At 49.1% G+C, this 26867-nt stretch overlaps 1 protein-coding gene across 1 annotated transcript in view; it reads right to left on the minus strand.

Annotated features, from left to right (window-relative positions):
• Positions 1–26867, minus strand: part of LOC140385855 (cadherin-7-like) — a 141601-nt gene that overhangs the window by 65920 nt on the left and 48814 nt on the right. The window contains exons 3-5 of the mRNA XM_072468448.1: positions 18623–18923; positions 11765–11884; positions 3384–3551 (exon numbers count right to left, since the gene is read on the minus strand). Of these exons, the coding sequence (XP_072324549.1) occupies positions 3384–3551; positions 11765–11884; positions 18623–18923 (589 nt within the window). The remainder of the gene's footprint in view (positions 1–3383; positions 3552–11764; positions 11885–18622; positions 18924–26867) is intronic.

Genomic DNA, 26867 nt, shown 5'->3' on the forward strand with positions numbered 1-26867 from the left:
CCCCATTCCAGGGCATTCTGTTCTTACCTTAAATTAACAACGACAGTTTAAAGCATAGCCACCTTACAGTCACAACAACAGGCAGCACTCAGGTCTACCAAGATATTGGAGCTTATCAGTGGGCAACCGACTCATCCCAGGGCCCAATCTGGTGCTGCCTCCAAGTATATCCTTCTTTAAATGAAAGTCACCATAATCCCAGAGGCTGCTCTCCCCTCTGAGGGAGCGAGCTGGTGGAGGTTTAACCTGAGGGCCACACATACTTCAGGTGAGGTTAGGAAGGTGGGGTCTTCATGAATAATCGCAGCCGGCATGGGGATTGAACCCACGCTGTTGGCGCCGCTCCTCATTCCGAACCATCCATCCAGCCAACCTAACCAATCTCCATGTTTATAGTGACCAAAACTGCACACAGGAGCTCACCCAGAAGGAAATACAGTAAAGGTTGGAAAATTAGAATACTGATCTGAACTGTTTTATCCCTTTTGGGCATCAAACCCTTGAACAATAATTGTACCAAGGTTTCTCTATTCCTCTATTCCAATCCCTGTGCAAAAAGAATAGAAGAATGTTTCTAGAGTTAGATGAAGAATCATGGAATTTACAGTGCAGAAGAAGGCCATTCGGCCCATCGAGTCTGCACCGGCCCTTGGAAAGAGCACCCTGTCCAAGCCCACGCCTCCACTCTATCCCCGTAACCCAGTAACCCCACCCAACCTTTTTGGACACTATGGGCAATTTAGGACAGCCAATCCACCTAACCTGCACATCTTTGGACTGTGGGAGGAAACCGGAGCACCCGGAGGAAACCCACGCAGACACAGGGAGAACGTGCAAACTCCTCACAGACAGGGACCCAAGCCAGGGATTGAACCTAGACCCTGGTGCTGTGAAGCAACTGTGCCAACCACTGTGCTACCGTGCGAAGGTTGGGAGGAGATTGGTGAGGAGAGGAATTATCAGCATGATCGTACTGAACTTTCTGTGCTGGGATTTGCAGGTGACCCACGTAACTACCAAATGTAATAAATGCCCGATAGGATGCTTTGCGTTTGAAGTGAGGTTATACTGACACCAGAGGGAAGCCAAAGGAATGGGTCTCGGAACAGTCCCACTCTTCATCGACTCAGCTCAGCCACCCTTGCTCCCAAGTAATAAATGCACTTTTGATGCCACACTGATGCTGAACATAACGCTGCAAAACAAGTGGGTCATTAGCTATTTGTTTTATGCACTGAACATTTAATGTGATTTCCAAATGTTTATATTTCCTTCCTCGTGCTGGGTTTCCTGCGTTAAACTGTGCCTCAGTGTGATTATCACTCTGCTTCTCCCGACCCGGCACATTATCCATTTTATTTATTATCCTTTTTCTCACTTGCCGTGGAGTGCCATCTGCTGCAAGCTGGAGGGGAGAAAACAAAGCAAATAGATAGGGGCGAGATTCTCCACTCCCGCGCCGGTTGGGAGAATCGCCTGGGCCGCCAAAATTTCCCAGGACGCCGGTCCGATGCCCTCCCGCGATTCTCCCAAGCGGCGGGAACGGCCCCGTCGAGTTCCGCGGGCCGCAGGCCGGAGAATCGCCGGAGACACCCAAAATGGTGATTCTCCGGCACCCCCGCTATTCTCAGGCCCGGATGGGCTTAGCGGCCAGGCCAAAACGGCGGGTTCCCCCCCCGGCGCCATCCACACCTGGTCGCTGCCGTCGGGAACAGCACCGTCGGGCCGTCCTCTCTGAAGGAGGACCTCCTTCCTTCCATGGCCCTGCAAGATCCGTCTGCCATCTTCTTGCGGGGCGGACTCAGAGAGGATGGCAACCACGCATGCGCGGGTTGGTGCCGGCGACGCCAGTTATGCGGCGCCGGCGGCGTCATCTATGCGGCGCCGCCATTACGTGGCGACAAAGCCTTGCACGTGTAGATGATGCGGCCCCGATCCTAGCCCACTGTCGGGGCCCGAATCGGTCGGGGTAGGGGCCGTTTCGCGCCGTCGTGAACCTCGACGCCGTTCACGACGGCGAGGGCACCTTGGCGTGGGAGTGGAGAATCCCGTCTGGGGAGTCGGTGGGGAGGGGGAGAGGGGTGGAAGGTGCGAGAAGGGGAAAACACAATCCCCCCCCCCCCATGTCTTTTCAGATGAATGCTAAACACATTTGTGGCACTGGGTGTGGACCAGGGCTACAGAGTAGACAGGGAAAAAATGTTCCAGCTCGGAAAAAGGATCAAGAACGAGAGGGCGCAGGATCAAAGTGATTTGCAAAAGGAGCAAGGGTGACGTGAGAAAAATCTTTTTGGCGCAGCGAGTGGTTTGCGTCTGGAATGCACTGTCTGGAAGAGACAACTTGTGACTGGAAGTAGATCAATCATTACCAGTGGATTAGGGATTAGTGGTGTTGAGGGAGGCGAATGAGGCGGATTAAAACCTAACCCATTGAATTGGGAGACGAGATGGACACAGGAAAGGGACCTTCCATGTTTTCTACAGAGAATGATGATCACCTGCGGTTTGACTCACCTCCTGACTCCCCAAAGCCTGTCCGCCATCCACAAGGCACAAGTCAGGAGTGTGATGGAATGCTCCCCACTTTCCTGGGTGAGTGCAGCTCCACCCACGCACAAGAAGCTCAAAGCCATCCAAGACAAAGCAGTCCCGTTTGATTGGCACCCCATCCACCACCTTAAACATTCACTCTGTCCGCCGCTGACACACAGCAGCAGCCGGGTGTACCAGCTATAAGCCACCAACCACATACTTTCCCAACTCGGAAATATATCAGCGTTCCTTCACTGTCGTCGGGTTCAAAATCCTGGAACTCCCTCACTAACACAACACGGGCTGACGAAAGTGACTGACCGCCAGCTTCACAGGGCAATTCGGGATGGGCAATCCATGTTGGCCTTGTCAACCACGCTCACATCCCGTGAAGGAATAAAAAGGAACTCAAGGCAGAATGAGGGGAGGATAACTGGAGTCCTCTGGGTGTGAGGGACGGAGTTCCAGAGGGAGCGTTTATCGACCGACTTATCCATCGGGATGGGGGGGGGGGAGGGAATTATGACCCAAAATTACAGTATTCATGGAAGAACAAATCCAGATCCCTCAACTCTTGTGTTAGAGATATGATGGGAAGTGTACAGAAGTGTGAGGATTGAGGAGAGTTTGGCATGGTCTCCAAGTCCCTGAATTATTTATCTAATTTTTCTTCTTTGAGGCTGACAGATTGCCACTCCAGGTGGCCTTTGGGAACACATTTCACTGTATGTTTGAAAAAGCAGTTATGCTTACAAGTATATGCTAATGTTCCAGGAAGACATTATGCCTCGTCTACAATATTTATAACTTTTATGATAATGAGGAGTCCTGTTGAGCTGGAAGCTACTCACTGTGCTGGAACTTGGGTCTGTTGTCATTAACGTCAGACAAGGTGACGGTCACCGTCGTGGTCGCTGAGAGACCTCCCTTTAGCCCAGCCATGTCCTTCGCCTCTATAATCACCACATGCTGTTCCTTGGCCTCCCTGTCCATGTTAGGTAGAGCAATGCGGATTACTCCTGCAAAATATATTCCCACTCCGTTGAAAAAAAAAAGAGGACACATTCTTGTACGACAAGTCAGTTCAGAACTCACTCCACAACAGACGAGAAAATAAATTCCAAGTGGTTCTATTGCCTCCGATAAAGTCCGTCACAATTCGGAAGGATTTCCCCGTGGGGTAATACGTGAGAATCACTGAAAGGTCATTTCTGCTTGGGTGAGGAACCTTAAGGTTCATTCTTTTCCATGAAATGACACTTCGGCCAACTAAATCAGGCCAGAACTATTTTATTGAATGCTTCTATCTGGGGTACAGGAAACATGACAGAATGTGTGTCAGTTGTCGCTGAAACATGAGCGTGGCTCTTTTTTACTTTGCAGACTAAATCATTCCTTTTCTGTCAAGGTAATCGTCCACTTCAGGTCTATTTCATGAAATCAAAGTTAGGTAATCACCGACGTCCTCTTGGGTTGGCTGAATGGCTGTGGGTGGGAGCCACATTCCGGCGCCTGTTAGGGTACACTGGGGAAGGATTCAGAATGTCCAATTCACCTAACAAGCACGTCTTTCGGGACTTGTGGGAGGAAACCGGAGCACCCGGAGGAAACCAACGTAGACACGGAGAGAATGTGCAGACTCCGCACAGTGACCCAAGCTGGGAATCGATCCTGGCACCCTGGAGCTGTGAAGCAACAGTGCTAACCACTGTGCGTGTTAGTTCCGTTAAGGGACGAGCAAAAGGAGAAACAGTACATCAGAGGCAGGTTCACCCCATGCGTGGGAACAGTTTTGAGACCGCAGGAAATTATGCCCACTCCCAACAAGCTGTAACTGAACAAAACCAGCTTGAGAAGCCAGCCGTCTCTATCCTCGCAACCCCGAGAGATACAGGTGCTTAGTTTGGTAACTATTGCTGGATTTTGCTGATAGTTTTTGAAACGGACGGGATGTCATTTTTGGGGGGGGATTAACTCTGAGATTAGGAAAATAGTGGGGTTCGTAACTGGGTAAATTTAAAGTTTCCATGTACCGCCATTAATGTAAAATGTATTTTCAGCTGACTTTTTGTGTTGTGTGCTTTACTGTTTCAGAGACATTTTTTGTTTGTTTAAAATTATCGCAAAAATGTCTGGAACATCCCTCACTTCTTTTCTCATGTTATGCCAAACGGCAAAAACGTGGACTACCCGAGTGTTTAACATCAGCTGTACTCATAACAGACACCCTTTCAGATAGACTGCACAGACAAGATGACCCAAATGGCATTAAATTATATTAATTCTATGATATTAAGATACAAAAGCTGGCAAGAGACTGGAAACAACTTGATAGCTGGCTGCTTGTTCTGTGCTTCTCCTGTCAGAGAGTGAATGGCGAAGGTACCCATCGATCCCCCTCAGCAGGGGCTACCGCACCAGCTGTCCGAAACCGTCCCCATGCCCAGCCCAACTGTGCATCAATGCTTGACTTAATCACATCTTGTGTTTCAGTGACCCATCGATACCTCATCCGTGAGATACTTCTCGAGAGATGGCTCAATCCTGTCTGCTGTTCTCCCCCTTGGCAGACTTCCCTGGCAAGTACCACGGGATATTACCGGCTGCCCAAAAGCAGCCCGCGGTGCGGCCAACTGTTACTTTTCAACCTGCTGGCAGAATTACCTCTACCACCTTGGATCAAACTCCGCAGCGAGGCAATGAAGCGGCTCACTCATGCATGACCAGCAAAATGCTCTGATGGCAACTAGTGCTTATAAGACCATAAGACGTAATAACAGAAGTAGGCCATTCGACCCATCGAGTCTGCTTCGCCATTGAATGAGATCATGAATTTTATAAATTTAAAGTACCCAATTCTTTTTTTGCAATTAAGGGGCAATTTAAAGTGGCCAATCCACCTACCCAGCACATCTTTGGGTTGTGGGGGTGAGACCCACGTAAACACGGGGAAAATGTGCAAACTCCACAAAGACAGTGACCCGGGTCCGGGATCAAACCCTCAGCACCGTGAGGCAGCAGTGCTGACCGCCGTGCCACCCCCAGTGAGATCATGACTGATCAGGTACAATAATCCTCAACTCCACTTTCCCGCCTTATCCCCAGAAGCCTTGATTCCCTTAGTGATTAAAAATCTGTCTGTCTTAGCCGCTACAGCTCTCTGCGGTAAAGAATTCTACAGATCCACCAACCTCCGAGAGAAGAAATTTCTCCTCATCTTTGTCTTCAATGGGTGACTCCTTACTCTGAGATTACGCCCTCTGGTCCTAGACTCTCCCACAAGGGGGAACATCCCTTCTGACCCAGAATGCATTGGATGTAAAGACAGTGGAAGCAGACTCAATAGTGACCTCAATAGGGAACTGGGGATGAAAAATAAACAATTGTAGGGCTGTGCAGAAGGAGAAAGGAGAGTAGGGATAATTGCACAGCTCTTTCAAAGAGCAGGTACAGTAATAATTGGATGAATGGTCTTTTTCCGTGCTGTCGTTCCATGAGTCGATGATTAGATGATCCGTGAGGGTCAGAAGCAGCAAGTGGGTCGACTGACTTTCTGTCAAAGGAGCTTGCAAACCTTCAAGACTCTTCCCCTCCTCGGCAGTAAGTAACTGTATGACTTTCTCCAACTCCCTGACTTCCTCGGGAGTGGATGTCTCTGAGCTGGTGCCAGTTTCAAGAGAGTGGGTTTGGCAGAGATCCAAGTTTGTAGACGACAGTTCCAATGGAAGTTGTTCCTCTTCTACCTCTGTTGACAGGATGGGCAGTGAAGATAGAGGATCCCCATTTCACAGGCCAGGTGTCACTCACTGATGGGCCAGGGGTTAAGTGCGGCCAACAACATATCGAGGGGGCAGGGGGATGTATTGAGGGTGGTGCAGCTGTACAACTTAGGGTGACCATGCAACCTGGCTTGCTGGCTTTGGATGGTCAAGGGAACCCTCATCTTGCTAACATTCTCTATCTCACCGAGGACAGGACACAACACGTCGAGCACCTTTGGTATTATTTCCAAGCAAACGAAACAAGGCAGAAGGCAAAACACAAAGCAATTCTCCTAAGTGTTTGTGGAACTCAGACCAATAACCTGATTCGCAGTCTTACAGCCCCAACCACGCCCGGCTCCAAATCACTTAGTCAGCTCACGGATTCCGTGAATGCTCAATGTCAACCTCAACCATTGGTCATACTCCAAAGATTCAAATTTAATTTGAGGGTGAGAGCTTCAAGGTTAATCTATTGTGACTTACATTGCTAAACTGAAGCAATTATTGGAGCATTATGATTTTGGAACAACACTAGACAACATGTTACAAGATAGGTTAATCTGTGATGTGAACAATGGTGCTTGAAGAGGACGACATAAACTTTAAACAAGCTATGGAGATAGCGCTGGCCATGGAAAGCCCTGAAAAAGGTGCACAAATGCTGCAGAGCACGCAAAATGGCTTCATTCACCAGTCAGGATGGCACGGTAGCACAGTGGTTATCACTGTTGCTTCACAGCACCAGGGACCCCGGTTCGATTCCTGGCTAGGGTCACTGTCTGTGTAGAGCCTGCACGTTCTCCCCATATCTGCGTGGGGTTCCTCCGGGTGCTCCGGTTTCTTCAAAGAGGACAAGTCTATCCCGCCAATCCCCTCGGCAAGAATCCAACAATGGGCATTTATTCTATCCACCTATGAATATACTTTCAAGCACCAACCTGGAATACACAGAGCGAATGCGGATGCTCTTAGCCACCTACCCTTGCAAGAAAGTATCAGATGTACTCCAGTACCACAAGAAATCATCACGGCATTACATTTTTTAGACACGTTGCCGGTGAAGCAGATCAAGAACTGGTCCAATCGAGATCCACTTCTGTCCAAAGTGAGAGACACAATACTTATAGGATGGGTCAATATGTCATTTTCTGAGGAAATGGACCCATTATTTTCCTGTAAGAATGAATTGAGGATAGCATCATACTCTGAGGAACAAGAATAGTCATTCCTGAACCAGGGAGAGAGCTGGTCTCTGTGGAAGCAAATAGGAATGAACTGCCTGTACTGCCAGGAGAGGTACCTGTTATTGCAGTTCCTGTTAATGTTGATCTTGTGGAAGCATCTCAGACAACAGATTTACACCGCTCTCCAAGGAACAGAAACTCCCTCAAAGACTCGATTTATAAATGTCCAACTCATATAGATAATGTTTAGTTGGTCTTTAGGAGGGAGTGAATTAGTTATCGAAGATTGGATAAAAGACCTAAAGGGGGGAGGGGCTGTGGTAATTGTCCATTTAAGGGCAACACAGCAGAGTAAGGGTCACATGGCCTGCATGGCCAATCAGAGTGTGCAATCATCCCATGATGAGAGATTCTCCGAGGCAAAGAGACATTTTGTGAGCTAGCTACAGCCATGAGGCTGCTTCACAATTCTTATTAATCAATACCTTTTATTTTCACCATTGAGGTATGTGACAGTGCATCTTTACCGCAACCAAAACTGCACACAGCTTCTATACAATGTAAGCAAGACCTCACTACTCTGGTACTCAAATCCTCGTGTGATGAAGGCTAACATTCCATTAGCCTCCTTAATAACTGTTGACGGGTCATATGGACTCGAAACATGAACTGTGTTTCACTCGCCACAGATGCTGCCAGACCTGCTGACCCTATCGAGCATTTTCTGTTTTATTCTATATGAGGGTTAAATAATTCCTTTCAGGAAGACAGCAGTCAGAATGTTTTACCGTGCCGCTGCAATGCTTCCTCAAAAACATTTTTTTTTTCAAATGGGTTCTTCAGTTTCTCTCTGGAACTCGCAGCCAGAGGTCCTGTGGGGAAATACGAACTGATAAAGTGCTTGAGTGGAAATGTGGTGAATATTAATGATTGGAGCATCTGCATTTCCCGGCGCTCCTAATTTAGAATGCTAATTTTCCTCCGAAAGTCATAAACTCTGTGGTTTTTTGGGGGGGGTTTATCCTCCAATCAGCCATCCCTTGACAATTTGAAGAAACTCTCCGAAATATCCATCACACAGTACTTTCTATTTCCCATTTAATCCGAATGCTTTTCTTTCTTCGGAGAAGTGATTTTCTGTTTAATACAGAGACTTTCTTCAGCTGTAATGTTTGGAATTTACCCTGTATCCCACCCCACTGCACCCCAAGTCTGCCCCCACATTACGAATACGAGGGTGTTAGGAAGTCCTTCCGCATGCAAAGGACGATACAAGTTTGGAGCTTCTCTTCGGCAAGTGACAATTGATGCTAAAATTGTTCATTTTAAGTCGGAGATCCTGCTGTCCGTAGGTCTTAAGGGGTTACAGGCAGGTTTATAGAACATAGAACATTACAGCGCAGTACAGGCCCTTCGGCCCTCGATGTTGCGCCAACATGTGAAACCACTCTAAAGCCCATCTACACTATTCCCTTATCGTCCATATGTCTATCCAATGACCATTTGAATGCCCTTCGTGTTGGCGAGTCCACTATTGTTGCAGGCAGGGCATTCCATGCCCTTACTACTCTCTGAGTAAAGAACCTACCTCTGACATCTGTCTTATATCTATCTCCCCTCAATTTAAAGCTATGTCCCCTCGTGCTAGACATCACCATCCGAGGAAAAAGGCTCTCACTGTCCACCCTATCCAATCCTCTGATCATCTTGTATGCCTCAATAAGTCACCTCTTAACCTTCTTCTCTCTACTCCTGCTCCTAGTTCTTATGTTCTTATTACTTAAGATTGACTGGTATCCAGTCAGGAATAATTCAGTGTCTATGAGCGCCGCCTGACGAGAAGAAGAGGTTCTCTATATGTGGAGCTAGCTCGTAGATCAGCTGCAGGACAGGTTTGAGGCCTCCTCCCGTTGCTATGTTTCGGCTCGGAATAAAGGGCCTGCATTTGTATAGCACCTTTCAGGACATTCCAAAGCGCTTCACAGATAAAACTGTACTTTGAAGATATTGTCACTGTCGGAACGCAGTTAACCTGACTGCCCATTTATTCACAGCAACATCCCACAGACAGCAATGAAAGTAATGACGAGATAGCTTTAACGCTTTTCGTTTCATTGGATGTGAACGCCGTTGGCAAGGCCAGCATTTGTTGCTCATCCGTAATGAAACGTCTCCACTCAGAGGGGGGTGAACCTGAGGCGTTCTCTACCACAGAAGGTTGTGGAGGCCAACTCAATGAAGATATTTAAGAAGGAGATAGATAGATTTCTGGACTCTAAAGGTGTCAAGGGAAATGGGGAGAGTGCAGGAGTATCTCGTTGAGATAGGGGATCAGTCATGAGCATGTTGAATGGCGGAGAAGGCCTTAAAGGACCGAATGGCCTACACCTGATCCTATTTTCTATATTTCTATGTTAACTGTCTTTGAGAAGGCGTTGGGGAACCTTCTTGAACTATTGCTGTGCATGTGGTCACAGTGATGTTATGAACGAAATTCCAGGTTTCTGGCCCAACAACAGTGAAGGAATGACAATATCGTTCCAAGTCCGGATGGTGTTTGGCTCGAAGAGGAACATATGTGAACCACCAAATAAGGGGGAGGAGGAGACCATTCTGCCGCTTGAGCCTGTTCTGCCATTTGATTAGATCACGGTTGATCTGAATGTGGCCTCAACTCTACTTTTCTCTTAATCCCTATTCCCTTTGACTCCCTTGTCACTCAACACTCTGTCAAACTCAGTCTTAAAACTACTCAATGGCCCAGTCTCCACTATTCTCTGAGGAAGAGAGCCCAACAGATCAGCCACTTGCTGGGATTAGCTTAGGGATGAATGTTGGCCGAGACAACAGGGATCTGCCCTTTTCGCCCCAAATCATGCTGAGGGATTCTGCTGAGAGGACGGACAGGGGCTTGGTTCAATGTTGTATTCGAATGACAGCAGGGAATGTCCCGTTAGAGTGGATGCAGAGAAAATGGTTCCGGATATGAGGACTTTTAATTTCATGGATAACTGGGGCTATTCACCTGAGATGAGAGAAGGTTAAGAGGGGATTTGATAGAGAATTTGAAGATGCTGAGGGGTCTGTAGAGAGCAGATGGGGAGAAGCTGCTCCCATTGATGAAAGGAGTGAGAATCAGAAGACACCAATTTAAGGCAATTGGCAAAAGAGCCAACGATGTCAGGAGGAAAAATATTTTTAGGCAGAACATCATTAGGATCTGAAATGCACTGCCTGAGAATGTGGTCATCAAAGAACAAAGAACAAAGAAAAGTACAGCACAGGAACAGGCCCTTCGGCCCTCCAAGCCCGTGCCGACCATGCTGCCCGTCTAAACTAAAATCTTCTACACTTCCTGGGTCCGTATCCCTCTATTCCCATTCTATTCATGTATTTGTCAAGATGCCCCTTAAATGTCACTATCGTCCCTGCTTCCACCACCTCCTCCGGCGAGTTCCAGGCACCCACTACCCTCTGTGTAAAAAATTTGCCTCGTACATCTCCTCTGAACCTTGCCCCTCACACCTTAAACCTATGCCCCCTAGTAATTGACCCCTCTACCCTGGGGAGCTGCCTCTGACTATCCACTCTGTCTATGCCCCTCATAATTTTGTAGACCTCTATCAGGTCGCCCCTCAACCTCAGTCGTTCCAGTGAGAACAAACCGAGTTTATTCAACCGCTCCTCATAGCTAATGCCCTCCATACCAGGCAACATTCTAGTAAATCTCTTCTGCACACACTCTAAAGCCTCCACATCCTTCTGGTAGTGTGGCGACCAGAATTGAACACTATACTCCAAGTGTGGCCTTACTAAGGTTCTATACAGCTGCAACATGACTTGCCAATTCTTATACTCAATGCCCGGTCAATGAAGGCAAGCATGCCGTATGCCTTCTTGACTACCTTCTCCACCTGTGTTGCCCCTTTCAGTGACCTGTGGATCTGTACTGCTAGATCTCTCTGACTGTCATCATCATACTCCTGTTTATGGGAGCTTGCTGTGCATGAAGTGGTTGCTGTCTTTCCCACATAATAACAGTGACTACACTTCCATTGGCCGTAAAGCTCTTTGCAATGTCTAGTCGCGGTGAAAAAAATGAATGTTTTTTTTTGCATGAATCAGCCATCATCTAATTGAAATGATGTAACAGGCTCAAGGGGCTGAATGGCTTCCTCATCACCCATGTGCGTCTTATGCGCAGCTTCAGTGTTCAATGCCACTTCTTACCCAAACGGGCCAACCATGTCTTTCCTGTTGCGAGGCACAAGTCACTTGACTCACCTGTTGTCGGCTCCACCAGGAAGTATGGTTGCCCCTGGAGGATGTGGTACACTATCCTGGCATGGCTCCCATAGGAAGGATCATCAGCATCTGTTGCTGTCACTTGAGTAACGAAGGTTCCTGCAAAGAGTATAAATAATTAGTTCATTAAAGCCTTCAGTTTAATTCAGTTAATTGTCTTTGAGAAGGCGTTGGGGAACCTTCATCGTTGGGCCAGAAACCTGGAATTTCCTTCATAACATCACTGTGACCACATGCACAGCAATAGTTCAAGAAGGTTCCCCAATTGTCTAATTGAAAGGCGCTCAGCTCTTTCCTACGCTGTGAGACTGAACATGTACTTCTGCACAAATATATCACTGCAGAAAATTTTAGAAATAGGGAGGGACGCAGGCCAAATGAGGAGAACAGAAATGCGATCCCCCACAATCATAGGCTCACGACAATAACAGTAACACGTTGGACTGTTTGAGGAGCATTTTCCTCACTCTTAGGGTTGTGAATCTTTGGAATTCTCGACCCCAGAGGATTCTGCTTTCTCCATCGTTGAATATATTTAGAGCTAAGATCGACCGTTTCTTGATCCCTCAGGAAATCAAGTGATAATACGGAGGGATTGGGAAACTGAAGTTGAGATAGAGAATCAGCCATGATTGTATTGAATGGCAAAGCAGGCTTGAGGGGCTGAATTGTTCAGTACATCTCCTGGGGGTGACATGGTGGTACAGTGGTTAGCACTGTTGCTTCACAGCTCCAGGGTCCCAGGTGCGATCCCTGTCTTTGGTCACTGTCTGTGCGGAGTCTGTGCGTTCTCCCCGTGTCTGCGTGAGTTTCCTCCGGGTGCTCCGGTTTCCTCCCACAGTCCAAAGATGTGCAGGTTAGGTGGATTGGATATGCTAAATCGCCCTTAGTGTCCAAAAAGGTTAGGTGGGGTTCCTGGGTTAGGGTGGAGGTGTGGGCTTGAGTGGGTGCTCTTTCCTACGGCTAGTGCGGACTCAATGGACTGAATGACCTCCTTCGGCACTGTAAATTCTATGATCTATTTCTTGTGTTCATAATAACTTGCAATAATGTAGCACCTTCAACAGTGAGCATCCGGGCACTGAATTTTCTGCCGGGACAGCCGTCTCCTCCTTTGGCTGAAGTTTAATGGAGTCCATTGGGAAAGGGCAGGTGGGAGGCTAGGCCAAGACCTGGAACCTCCAACCTTAACCTCAGCCATCCTCCCACGAACCCATTACTGCCCCCTGTACAAGGCCTGCAAACTGCAGAGGGGGAGTCAGGGTAAATTTGGATCCGTGATACCCAATGTTGGCTATAACTGTCTCCCTTGGTTCCATGGCTCTGTGTGATTGTATGAATACTTCAATCTTCGGAAACAAGCACAGAGTGTCAGATTAGGTTGAGTGCTGCTTTGCTCTTTATTGATGATTGACTTTCACTTTGTTCTTTTAGCTTACAATGAAATTGACTTCAGAAAAACATCTCGCGGCGCTTCACAAGAGTGCTATCAAGTAGGAACATCAGAGAAGGAGTAGGCAATGCAGCCTCTTGAGCCTTCAGTAGAAATTTGAAAATAAGCCACATAAGGAGATGTTATGAGAAGTGATCAAAGTACTAGGTTCCAAGGAGTAATGCAAAGAAGCGGGGAGAGGTGGGGAGGCGGAAAGTTAAAGGAGAGAATCTCAGATGGTTGAAAGCCCGGTGGTCCACGGTAGAACAAAGGAAGAGAGCAAGCGTCGAAACTGAAGGGAGTGCAGAGATCTCAGGGGGTTGTAGGACTGGAAGAGGTTCCAGGTGTAGGGAGGGATGAGGTCACGAGGGGATCTGAAGGTGAAGATGAGAATTTGTAGATTGAGCTTTGCGGGACTCAGAGCCAATGTCGATCGGGACCGTGGGGCTGACGAGTGAAGGGTCTGAATGCGAGTTTGAATTGAGGCTGCAGATACGGTGTAAAACCTTTTAAACAGCAGCAACATGTTCATATGCCAACGGCAGATCTATTTAAATCAGGGAAAGATCAGGAGTCGCAGTGCAGCAAAAACCAGAGGAGGAATATAGGACTCCAATACTCTCAGTGACACACTCAGCATATTTACCCAGTAAATCAGGAAATACCTCATCCTAATATATTAATTTTATTAATATTTGTGTGACAGTGACAAAAAAGTCATTTTTATTATTTCTGGGAGAGAAACCTTGAGAGGACTGGAATGATTTACAAAATAATGAATGCCGAGAAAGAAATTGGGCTTAAAGGAGAAAGAGGTGGAGAGACAGAAAGGTTTAGAAAGAGGAGAGAGGTAGAGAGACAGAAAGGTTGAGAGAGGAAAGAGAGGTGGAGAGGCTGCATATTACAAGTTGACATAGTTGAAACGCTCTTTGGGAGTGGACACCAAATCCGTCGACTTTCTCCATTGGAAAAGGACGCAACCAACAACAAGCGACTCTGAATGCAAGGCTTGAACAACCTTTCCTTTTATTCATTCATTAATAAGGACGTTGCCAGCAAGGCCAGCGTTTATTGATCATCCCTCATTGTCCTTGAGATGTCGGTGGTGAGCCCCTTTCTTGAACACAGCCGAGTATGTTGCTGAGCTATTTCATAGGGCAATTAGGAGTCAGCCACATCCCTAGGGCTTGCGGTCACATGTCGGCCAGACCAGGTAGGGATGGCAGATTTCCTTCCCTAAAGGACATCAGCTGGAAACTTACATCCGGTAGTTTCATTGCCATCTTTATTGATTGTCTTTCTCTCAGATGATTGCAGAATCATTCATTCATTTAGATTTCCCAGCTACGATGGCGGAATTTGAAATCATATCCACTGAATCATTCGACCAGACCTTACTGAATAACTAGCCCAGTAACACAACCACAGTTTAAGCACTTAATTGCTTTACAACAGGAACAATTGCACCTCTACAAATGTGATGTAGAAGGAGATCTTGTGACACTGTGGGTAACATCCCTGTCTCTGAGCCAGAAGCTAGGGTGCATGTCCCACTCGAGGAATCGATGGGCAACAAAGGTGTGTTAATAATGTGGCAAACATCGGGCAGCACGGTGGCCTAGTGGTTAGCCCTGCTGCCTCACGGCGCCGAGGTCCCGGGTTCGATCCCGGCTCTGGGTCACTGTCCGTGTGGAGTTTGCACATTCTCCCCGTGTCAGCGTGGGTTTCGCCCCCACAACCCAAAGATGTGCAGAGTAGGTGGATTGGCCACGCTAAATTGCCCCTTAATTGGGTAATCTACATTTTTTTTAAAAAAGAAAAAAAAATGTGGCAAACAGGTCGAACCAATGGGCTGGTTTAGCACAGGGCTAAAGAGCTGGCTTTTAAAGCAGACCAAGGCAGGCCAGCAGCACGGTTCAATTCCCGTACCAGCCTCCGCGAACAGGCGCTGGAATGTGGCGACTAGGGGCTTTTCACAGTAACTTCATTTGAAGCCTACTTGTGACAATAAGCGATTTTCATTTCATTTATCAGCCTGTAAATCATTCCAGTAACAGGTGGTAAGAGTCGGAGATATTGCTGGTCAGTGACATGCCAACGGTGGAACCTCTGCTATCACTATTCATAGATTCAAGCTGCCAGTTTGTTGGAATTTGATCTGATGGTAGAACGCTAGTTTAGCATGTGAGAGTTAATGGGATCGAAGCCCACATTCTCCATTTTGATTTAAGGATGACACAATGGTTAGCACTGCTGCCTCACAGTTCCAGAGACCCGGGTTTGAGTTTGGTTTTCGATCACGGTGAGTGTGAAGCTTGTACATTCTCGCCATGTCTGCGTGGGTTTCCTCCGGGTGTTCCAGTTTCTTCCCACAGTCCAAAGTTGTGCAGGTTAGGTGGACTGGCCATGATAAATCGCCCCTTAGTGTCCAAGATGTGTAGCTTGGTTCGGGTGACGGGGACAGAGTGGGGGTACAGGCCGAGGTCGGGTGCTCTTTTCGAGGTCAGTGCAAATTCGACGGGCCGAATGGCCTTCTTCGGTGCTGCAGGGATTCTATCATTCTATGAACATGCATGGATAAGTGAGCGTCGCCACAGCAACTCAGACTCCTTGGTTGGAAGGACGTGGAGGACAACTCATGCCGGTCATATTGGTCCGGGGGCTTGTCGATCCCTGTTCCACGGCAAGTGGATTTGGGAGCTGCCTCCCTTCCCTACCCATGCTGGTGATCATTGCACTGTGGGTCAGACTTCCCTTTGGATGGAGAACACAAGAAGGAAGTATCCGATGCTTGGGCGGGATTCGCCGAAATGGAGACAGAGTGTCCGTGCCATCGTGAACATTGTCGCATTGCACGACGGCGCAAAACTGGCGTGGGCGCTACCGATTCTGGCCCACAAGGGGCCTGCACGGCGCTGGAGCGGTTCACGTCACTCCAGCCTTCCTTCCGAGCGCCAACTGGGCGCCATGACAACCCGCGCATGCGCAGTTGCGCCGCGCCAACCCACATGCGCAGTGGCGCCACGCCAACCCACGCATGCGCGGGGACTTCCTCAAACACCGGCCCCGATGCACCATGGCATGGGGGTTCAGGAGCCGGTCGCGTAATAAAATAGGGCAGGAGCATGAGACGCCGGCCCGTCCATCGGTGGGCCCAGATTGCGGGCCAGACCCCATCGGAGCACCCTCCCGGTGAAAGAGCCCCCTCCCCCCACACAGTTCCCGCCGGCGCCGTCCTGCTCGCAGCCGGAACTCTGCGCGCAGGGTCGGGGGGCCTTTCCGCGCGGCCGCTTGGCCCATTAAGGCCAGAGAATCGGTGGCCCGGCCCAGCCGCGGACAGCGGCCTGCGACCGGCGCCGGGCCGGCACAAATGGCGGCGATTCTCCGCTCCTCAGCGAATCGCGTGCCGGCGTCGGGGCGGGGTGGCGCGGTTGCGGCGATTCTCCAGCCCGGCAACGGGCTCAGAGAATCCCACCCCTTGTGTGTATTGAACCCATCTAACTGAGGTGCAAGTGGAGTGAATGCAGGATAGCAGCAGGAACCTGCACCAGATTGTGCTTTTTATGCTGAAGAAAATCTCAGGATCTTTGCTTCACAAAGGCCAAACCAATATCACAAATGCTGAACCTATACTGCTGAAGCTTTTCATCTCAAACTCATCAGGTCCACCACCATAACGCCAAATTCCAGGCGATCACATCATACATTCATATTCAGGGGGCCATTCTCTGCAAACAAAAGGAATATGTTCAGGCCCGTCACACTTTCTGAATTACCCAGGAAGTTAGGGAGCCTATAATTCCCCGTTGCTCTCTCCATGGCAATGCTTTGGCCAATCGGAGTCGACTTGCCAACCAACACTTTATCCTGAAGTATAAATTGTTGGTATCGTTTGAAATTTGGCATTCTTGTGCTTGTCCGAATGAGTGGAAAAGATGAAAAGCTTGGGCAACATGTCTGCCCTTTCAGCGACATTCATTAGGGGTGTTGTGCAATGAAATGTTAGGGAGCTGGACAGACAGAAATGTTTTGGAAAGGACCAAAAATGGAAGGCCTTTATTCAGAGGAACAACGAGGTATAAGTTGAACCCCAAAGAAAGCACAATACAGTGAGTGACAGAAATTTGAAATTAGGACAGAAAATGTTGGAAATACTCAGCAGGTTTGGCAGCACCTGTGGAGAGACAGATAGAGTTAAAGTTTTGGGTTGATGACCTTTCATCGAATATGTTTCTCTCTTCACAGATGCTGAACTGCGGAGTAATTCCAACATTTTCTATTTCTATTGTAAATCGAACCCCATTCTGCTTGTCTTATGTGGGCGAAAAGAGTCAAAAGAGTGGACTGGCCATGCTAAATTGCCCCTCAGTGTTCAAAAGGTTAAGTGGGGTTACTGGGTTACAGATATAGGGTGAAGGCATGGGCATAAGTAGGGTGCTCTTTCCAAGGGCCAGTGCAGACTCGATGGGCCGAATGGTCTCCTTCTGCACTGTAAATTCTATGATTCTATGATCACATAACACTTTCTCATCTAATCATGTCATATTGATATTATTTAAAGGCATATTACAAAACTCTCCAGGAAATCGGGTTCTCCTGAGCAGGGCAGGTGTCAGTTCTTCCAGGCATCAATGTGGATGACCAGCAAAAAGGCAGAAATGTAGAATGTAGGCCCAGAACAAGACTTACTCCAGGTTAACTTTAATTTTACCCAAGGATTGATATTTTCATGAGGGCATCTCGAATATGTATCTTTTTTAATCATTCATTAGCTTAGGCATTGTGACTAATCCAACAATTTGTTGCCCTTCCCTAATTGCCTTTGAGAAGGTGGTGGTGAGCTGCCTCCTTGAACCGCTGCAATCTATGTGGTGTAGGAACACTCGCAGTGCTGTCAGGGAGGGTTTCCATGATTTTGACCCAGCGACAGTGAAGGAAAGGCGATATATTTCCAAGTCAGGATGGTGAGTGACTTGGAGGGGAACCTCCTGGTGGTGGGGTTCCCAAGTGTCTGCTGCCTTTGTCCTTCAAGATAGTAGTGGTCGTGGGTTTGGAAGGTGCTGCCTAAGGAGCCTTGGCGAGTTCCCACAGTGCATCTTGCTACTGTGTGTCGGTGGTGAAGGGAGCAAATGTTTGGGGAAGGGTTGCCAATCAAGCGGGCTGCTTTGCCTTGGATGGTATCAAGGTTCTTGCAAGTTGTTGACGCTGAACTCATCGAGGCAAATAGAGAATCTATACAATGAAGGCGAGGCCAGACAATGATTATAGATCGAATATAAAAATAGAAAATGCTGGAAAAGCTCAGCGGGTCTGGCGGCCACTGTGGAGAGAGAAAGAAAAAGTTCAGTATAACTCTTTGTCTTCATCGACTATTCCTTCCCGAGTTGACAATTTCCCTCCCTTACCATCAGGTGACATTTCAGGAACCGTGGCAACGTACGGTTCGTCCAGGAACTGGGGTTCATTGTCGTTGATGTCCTGGACTTTAATCATGAACTCTGACTCTGGTTCTACATGCTGGTTGGTTGCTCTGTCTACCACTTGAGCTCGCAGGATGTAAAATGGCTTAGCCTCTCGGTCCAGCTTCGTTATGAGGTAAATGTCTCCGTTATCCTCATCGATGGTGAAGATAGTCCCGGCTCCATCACCTGTCAGGTTGTATCTCAGAGAACCATTACCATGATTCGAATCTGAGTGGAGCTGTAGCTGTAATTCAAATAAATAGTTTAATAAATATCAAATATTTAATTGTCGTTACAATAGTGATGAATCGTTAAACAAACATTTTTGAAAGCACCCCCCAAACCTGTGACCTCTACCACTCGATGGACAAGGGCAGCAGGTGCACGGGAAACCCACCGCTTGCAAATTCCCTTCAAAGCCACACACCATCCTGACTTGAAAATATGTCGGCCGTTGCTTCACTTTCACTGGGCCAACATCCTGGAACTCCCTCCCTCACAGCACTGTGGGTGTACCTACACCACATGGACTGGTGCGGTTCAAGAAGGCAGCTCACCACCACCTTCTGAAGGGCAGCACGGTAGAACAGTGGTTAGCAAAACTGTTTCACAGCTCCAGGGTCCCAGGTAGGGCTTGGGTAGGGTGCTCTTTCCAAGGGCCGGTGCAGACTCGATGGGCTGAATGGCCTCCTTCCGCACTGTAAATTTCATGATTCTATGAAATAGGAATGGGCAACAACTGCTGGTCGAGACTGCGTCGCCCACATCCCATGACTGAATTTGAAGAAGGAAAGGCATCTTAGCTTCGAAGGGGCTTCGGGGAAACTGGGGCGGGATTCTCCGCAAACTGGCGCGATGTTTGCTACCCGGAGCCAAAAACAGCGCAGATCACTCCAGCGTCGGGCCGCCCCAAAGGTGCGGAAGTCTCCGAACCTTTAGGGGCCAAGCCCTCACCTTGAGGGGCGAGGCCCGCGCCGGAGTGGTATCCGCTCCGCAGGCTGGTGGGAAAGGCCTTTGGCGCCACGCCAGCCGGCGCCGAAAGGACTTCACCGGGCGACGCATGCACGGGAGCGTCAGGGGCAGCTGACGTCATCCCCGCGCATGCGCAGGGGAGGGGTCTCTTCCGCCTCCGCCATAGTGAAGACCATGGTGAAGGCGGAAGAAAAAGAGTGCCCCCACGGCACAGGCCCGCCCGCCGATCAGTGGGCCCCGATCGCGGGCCATGCCACCATGGGGGCACCCCCCGGGGCCAGATCGCCCCGCATCCCCCCCCAGGACCCCGGAGCCCGCCCGCACCGCCTGCTCCCACCGGTAAGGTAGGTGGTTTAATCCGCGCCGGCTGGAGAGGGTTGACAGCGGCGGGACTTCGGCCCATCATGGGCCGGAGTATCGCCGGGGGTGGGCCCGCCGACCAGCGCGGTGCGATTCCCGCTCCCGCCGAATCTCTGGTGGCGGAGAATTCGGGACACGGCGGGGGTGGGATTCACGCCAGCCCCTGGCGATTCTCCGACCCGGTGGGGGTGTCGGAGAATCGCGCCCCAGATGTTTGTTTTTACTTTGCTTCCTATATCTGCTGTAATGCCATGGTTAAAGTGCACTACTGTTCTCCGGTCAACACACCAACATGTTTGCAACTTTATTCCCCAGCTAATTGAATTTAAATATTTCCAAAGTTAAGGCGGAGTTGCACGTTTTCTCGAGACGTTAAGGAAATAATCAGTAGACAATTCATAAAGAAGCCCAAACAATGCTGCATCAAAGTCATACTGACACTAACCAGGTGTATCACTGGAGGTTTCATCACATGACCTCGTGTCCTGACATCACCCCCCCCCCCCCCCCCCATAGAGGCCGGGATTCTCTGGTCACGCCGGCAGCGCACACCCGCCCATGGGTTCCCCAACAGCGTGGGGTGTCTTCCATGGGAAATCCCATTGACAGCGACGGGAGCAGAGAATTCCGGCGCCAGGGAATGGTGCGCCGCCCTCCCTTCGTCGAGGAGCATGAGGCTGGGGGACCGGAGGACCCAGCCCAGGATTTCATTTACATATCGCTTTTCACACCCAACACCTCAAGGTGCTTTGCAACCATGAAATATGGCCGAAATGCAGCCAATTTATGCACAGCAAGCTCCCATAAACAATGACGCGATAATGACCAATCAATCCATTTCTCAGTGATGTTGGCTGAGGGACAAACATTCATCAGAACACAGGGATATAATTCCCCTGCTCTTCCTTGAGGACCAGAGGATCTTTCACATCCTCCAGGACAGACAGTTGGAGCCTCAATGTAATGGCAAACACAAAAACCTGCACCTCCAGCCAAGGCTCAGTGCTGCCCTGGAGAATCAGCCGTGATCTTCCTGCTCACGCCTCTGGAATGGGAGTTGAACTTGGAACCTCCTGACTCCGAGGCAAGAGTGCTACCAACTGAGCCATGGCTTCTTCGGCCATTTTGGCAGGCAGTAAGGGTCTGGAGGCACAGCGAAGGATGGCAGATACTCTTCCCGAAAAGGCATTCGTGAAGCAGATGGATGTTTACAACAATCGATGATCGTTGTCATGTTCACCATTACTGGGGCTCGCTTTATGTTCCAGATTTATTAATTGAATCAACATTTCACCAGCTGCCTTGGTGGCATTTGAACCCATGTCCTCAGAGCATTAGCTTGCGCCTTTCGATTGCCAATCCACTGACATTGGCACTGCACCACTTGTGGTGATGTGCATCACTGTAAATACATGACAGTGTATTTACAGTGATGCACCAGACAGACACTAGAGGGAGCACCAGAAACATCACACACACACACACACTCAACCAATAGATAAGTTAGATAGGAGGTGACCAATGGACATTCATGATACACAAGGAGGTGACATGACCACAGGGGGGCATTACACCAACCCATACATAAAGGACACCACACACAGGATCAGTGGTCGGCCAGTGGAGACAGTCGGTACATAACAAAACACCACTGCCACAATCGAACGAGGAGGGGAGTCGGAGGGCTCCCCTCTTTTCTCCCTCTTCGATTTGCTGCAAGAGATTTTTATGAAAACCTGCCAGTTCCATGAGTGTTTAACTGTTTACCTGCCGTGACTATAAAAGACGCACACAGTCAGGTTGACTCAACCTTTCACAAAAGAAGCAATAACTTTCATTGTACTTAACCTGCTTTAAGTGATAAAAATGCTCTGGATTTCACAGGCACGCACACACTTTAAATTCATACAAACAAACACCAATGGATTACAGAATGAGGAGGCTAGATTATTCAATTTAGAGTTTGGTAACATTAAAGGGACATATGACTGCTGAAGATTGGTAACTTGGCTGGCTTCATGCTGGATTCATTGGTCCTGCTGCCGTCACTGGGTGGTCCTGTTGAGTTTCAAGTTGTAGGCAGGAGATTGATCTGTTCTTCAGGAGACAGCAGAATTGGGTCGAGTTATTTTCAAGATCTCTCTCTGTGGCCTGTAGCCAGTCAAAACGCAGAGACAGGGCTCCACTTGCGAACTGGATGGATGGAGAGAGAGAAAGAGGAAGAGAGAGAAAGGATGCACTCCATGATCTTGTTCCTTCTAAGTCAAAGCTGCTTGTCCTCGTTGGCAGAGAAAGCAGGCGCTTGAGACACACAGAGGGTTGGTTTGTCCCATGACCACTTTTCCCATCCAGAATGAGGTGGATTTTGACGGATGCTGCACGTCGCTCGGTGCGCAGTCAAAATCACTTTACATCAATGTGAATGTGCAGTGTCGCTGCACCTTTAATAGGTGATTACGTATGCTTCCGAAACACATTTATTCCAGTTCAGTGACAGGAAGTAATCATCCTCAAGATCCCAATTGTCCCTCAATGAGGAACACATTTCAAGCGAACGCGGTTTGCACAGAGCTTGAGTCAAGATGTCAGGAATTGTAGATTCTGCTGGCATCGCGGCACAACTCAAATTTGTATTTTCCACCTTCTCTGCACACTGTCAGTCAGCGAAAGTGGTGAAGCTGCTTCAGGATCAGGAAATCTATGATAATATTAAGGCTGTCAGTGTCAGAGGCTTCTGAGTTTATTTTGTGTGGGGGTTGGGGGGGGTGGGGTGGGGGTGATGGAGCCAAAGTGTAGCAGCAGATTTTCAGATGTTTCAAGGCCTTGGGATAGTAGGCTTGAGGTTTTTGCGTGATTCTACCCAGAGCTGTGCCACCCCCATACTGGCTAAGGGCGAACAATAGGGTTGATTAATTGATTGATTGATATTTATTGTCACGTGTACCGAAGTACAATGAAAAGTGTTTTTATGCGGCCATAGTAGACAAAAGAATCATGGGTGGAGTACATTGACAATGGTACATCAACAAATAACGATTGGTTGCAGTGCGGAACAAGGGCCAAACAAGAGAAGCACAGGGCATGGTGAATAGTGTTCTTACAGGGAACAGATCAATCTGAGGGGGAATCGTTGAGGAGTCTGGCAGCTGTGGGGAAGAAGCTGTTCCTATGTCTGGATGTGCGGGTCTTCAGACATCTGTATCTTCCAAAAGGATCTGGAAGAGGGCAAAGCCTGGGTGGGAGGGGTCTCTGACAATGCTGTCTGCCTTCCTGAGGCAGCGGGAGGTGTAGACAGAATCAATGGGAGGATGGCAAACTTGTGTGATTCATTGGGCTGAGTTCACCACACTCTGCAGTTTCTTGTGGTCTTGGACCGAGCAGTTGCCACACCAGGCTGTGATGCAGCCGGATAGGATGCTCTCCATGGCACATCTGTAGAAGTTTGTGAGACTGGATGCAGACATTCCGAATTTCTTCAGCTTCCATAGGAAGTAGAGACATTGTTGGGCATTCTTGACTGTTGCACCGACATGAGTGGACCAGGACAGACTGTTGGTGATGGTAACCCGCAGGAACTTACAACTATCGACCATCTCCACTTCGGAGCCATTGATGCAGACGGGAGTGTGTGTCGTGCTGCGCTTCCTGAAGTCGATGATCAGTTCCTTGGTCTTTCCAACATTTAGAGAGAGATTGTTTTCGGTACACCATGCAACCAAGTGATCTATCTCCCTCCTGTAGTCTAATTCGTCGTTGTTTGCATTCAACCCACCTTGGTTTACCAAGGTTTGAAATAGGCATGAGTTGATTTATATGTTCAAGAAAGGCTTCTTCAGGGATTAGCACTGCTGGCCCACAGCGCCAGGGCACCAGATTCAATTCAGGCTTTGGGTGACTGTCTGTGTGGAGTCTGCACCTTCTCCCTGTGTCTGCGTGGGTTTCCTCCGGGTGCTCTGGTTTTCTCCCACAATTTAATGATGTGCAGGTTAGGTGGACTGGTCGTGTTAAAATTGCCCTTTAGTTTCCACAGATGAGGTGGGGATATGGGGATAGGATGGGGGAGTCAGCCTAGGTGAGGTGGTCTTTCAGGGGGTCGGTGCAGACCCAATGGGCTGAATGGCCTCGGTCGACACTTTAGGGATCCTATGGATTCTATGGATCTGCTCAAGAGGCAGCCAGTGTCAGTCATTGCATAATAAACGACAAGGTAAGCATTCAGCATAATCATTTGTGCCTTGTTACCTCTTGACTCGACTGTTCCAACATACTCTTGGCTGGTCTCGTACTTTCTACCCTCTGTAAACTTGAGGTCATCCAAAACTCTGCTACCCTTGTGCTAACTCACACCCAAACCCAGTCCCCTATCACCCCTGGTGATAGGGGACTGGGGTTGGGTGTGAGTTAGCACAAGGGTAGCAGAGTTTTGTGGACCAGTGTTGGCTCCTTGGTCAGCAAAGCCTTTGATTTTAAAATTCTCACCCTTGTTTTTCAATCCCTCCTTTGCCTCGCCCCCTCCCCATCGCTGTCATCTTCACCAACCCCTCAAGACGCTGATGTGTTGGGTGTTCTGGATCACATACAGGTCACCAACACTTGAAATAGTGCAACACTATTTTATTGAATCATTAACTGTTTAAACAAACTTGGACTGTGGGTTAATATGATACTAGCGTTCACTAAAGACCTGTGCCTTGTCCTAACCAGTCGATGCACTCAGCACATGGTGAATGTCTGTGTTGCAGGCTGTGAGCTCTGTCCTCCTAGCTAGCTGCAACTCGAATGAGCGGGAACTCTGATGCTCCCTGTCTTTATAGTGCGTGTGCTCTCACTGGTGATTGGCTGCGGTGTTGTGTATGTTGATTGGTCCCACTGTGTGTCCATCAGTGTGTGTCTGCACCATGATATACTGGTGTATATTATGACAGATGCCGAAGCCATCTGCACTCATCTGATTAGATCTAGTTGCGAAGAATATTCATGGGTTTGAGAGTTCTCCGTTCCTCACCACACATGGGACCTGACCTGCTGCGTATTCCCGGCATCTTTTGCATTTGCTCCTCCAAATCTGTCCTCGGAAACTTGCCCGATTTTAACCGCGTCTCCATTGGCAGCCATGCCGTCAGCTGCCTAGGCCCTAATCTCTGAAATTCCCTGTCTCAACATCTCCTCCTCTTCACCTTGACCCTTTAAGATGCTCCTTCAAACCTATATTGATCTGCGCTAATACATCCGGATGCGGCTGATTGTTATATTTTGTTTTAGAATGCTCCTGTCAAGCGCACAGTGATGGTTTATGGTATTCCATGCTGCCCCAGATTCGGCCGTGAATGGGGATTCTCCGGCCAATCGCCGAACGCAATTTCACTGGGTACGGTGCCCAGAGGCGATTCACTGTCCCTTGCCGTGATGGCGGTGACTACGAGGGATTCCATTGCGAATCCCGCTATCTCGCTTCCGTTTTGTACGGGCGGCCCGATATCGAGGTCCAACGGCTGCACCCTCCCCTACAACGCAATTCTGCCATCCCCAACACCACGGGATTTGCTTGCTCTTTATAACAGAGCCCCCACCAGGGGCCCTCCATAACAGAAACCTCCAGGATAGACACCCCATAACAGAGCCCTCCATCCAAAGACCTCACAGAACCGAGCCCCCTACCAGAGACCTCCTGTAACAGAGCCCCCCCCCCCCCACCAGAGACGTCCCATAACAGAGCTCCCCCACCAGAGACCTCCCATAATGGAGCCCCCCTACCGGAGACCTCCCTTAACAGAGCCCCCTACTGGAGACCTCCCTTAACAGAGCCCTCCCTACCAGAGAACCCCCATAACAGAGCCCTCCCTAACAGAGACTCTGATAACAAAGCCCCCCTACCAGAGACGCCCCATAACAGAGCCCTCCCTAACAGAGACCCCTTCATAACAGAGCCCTCCCTAACAGAGACCCCCCTCATTACAGAGCCCTTCCCACAACAGAGACCCCCTCATAACAGAGCCCCCCTATAAGAGACCTCCCATAACAGAGAGCCCCCCACCAGAGACCTCCCATAACAGAGCCCTCCCCACAACAGAGAGCCCCTCATAACAGAGCCCCCCTATAAGAGACCTCCCATAACAGAGCCCCCCTACCAGAGACCTCCCAAAGCAGGGCCCCCCTACCAGAGACCTCCCATAGCCGAGCCCCCGTACCAGAGACCTCCCAAAGCAGAGCCCCCCTACCAGAGACCTCCCATAGCTGAGCCCCCCTACCACAGACCTCCCATAGCCGAGCCCCCATACCAAAGACCTCCGAAAGCAGAGCCCCCGCTACCAGAGACCTCCCCCGACAGGGCCCGCCCCACCAGAGATCTCCTATAACAGAGCCCCCCACCAGGGACTCCTTAAAACCAGAGCCCTCCAGCATAGACACCCCAGAACAGAGCCCTCAACCAGAGGCCTCCATAACAGAGCCCCACTCACAACAGAGACCCATGCCTCGAAGCCAGAGAGCAGTCCAGACAGAGACACTGAAAAGGGTCACTGCTATTAAACTCACCTGATGCCTCGGGCAGCGAACAGTGCATTACCGAGAAACATGTGGCTGGAGGAACAGAAAATCTCGCCCCAGATCTCTCAGGTTTGAACCCTCTCAGATTTTGATCCGCTGGGATTTAATTCACATCAATAGGAAATTGCTTGTACTAGGCTGTGATTGACAGCTTCAACTCAGCCAGCTGTCTGGATTCTGTCATTTCATTTCTCTTCATACTTGAATGGATCTCAAGTACCCAGCTATGTAACTAACCACAATGGAACTAACCGCAATGTTTAGAAACATCCAGCTATGACTGACAGCTCTTGACCACATAAAAAGCAGT

The sequence above is a fragment of the Scyliorhinus torazame genome, chromosome 11 (genome assembly GCF_047496885.1).
Source record: "Scyliorhinus torazame isolate Kashiwa2021f chromosome 11, sScyTor2.1, whole genome shotgun sequence".
In the NCBI taxonomy this organism is placed as follows: domain Eukaryota; kingdom Metazoa; phylum Chordata; class Chondrichthyes; order Carcharhiniformes; family Scyliorhinidae; genus Scyliorhinus; species Scyliorhinus torazame.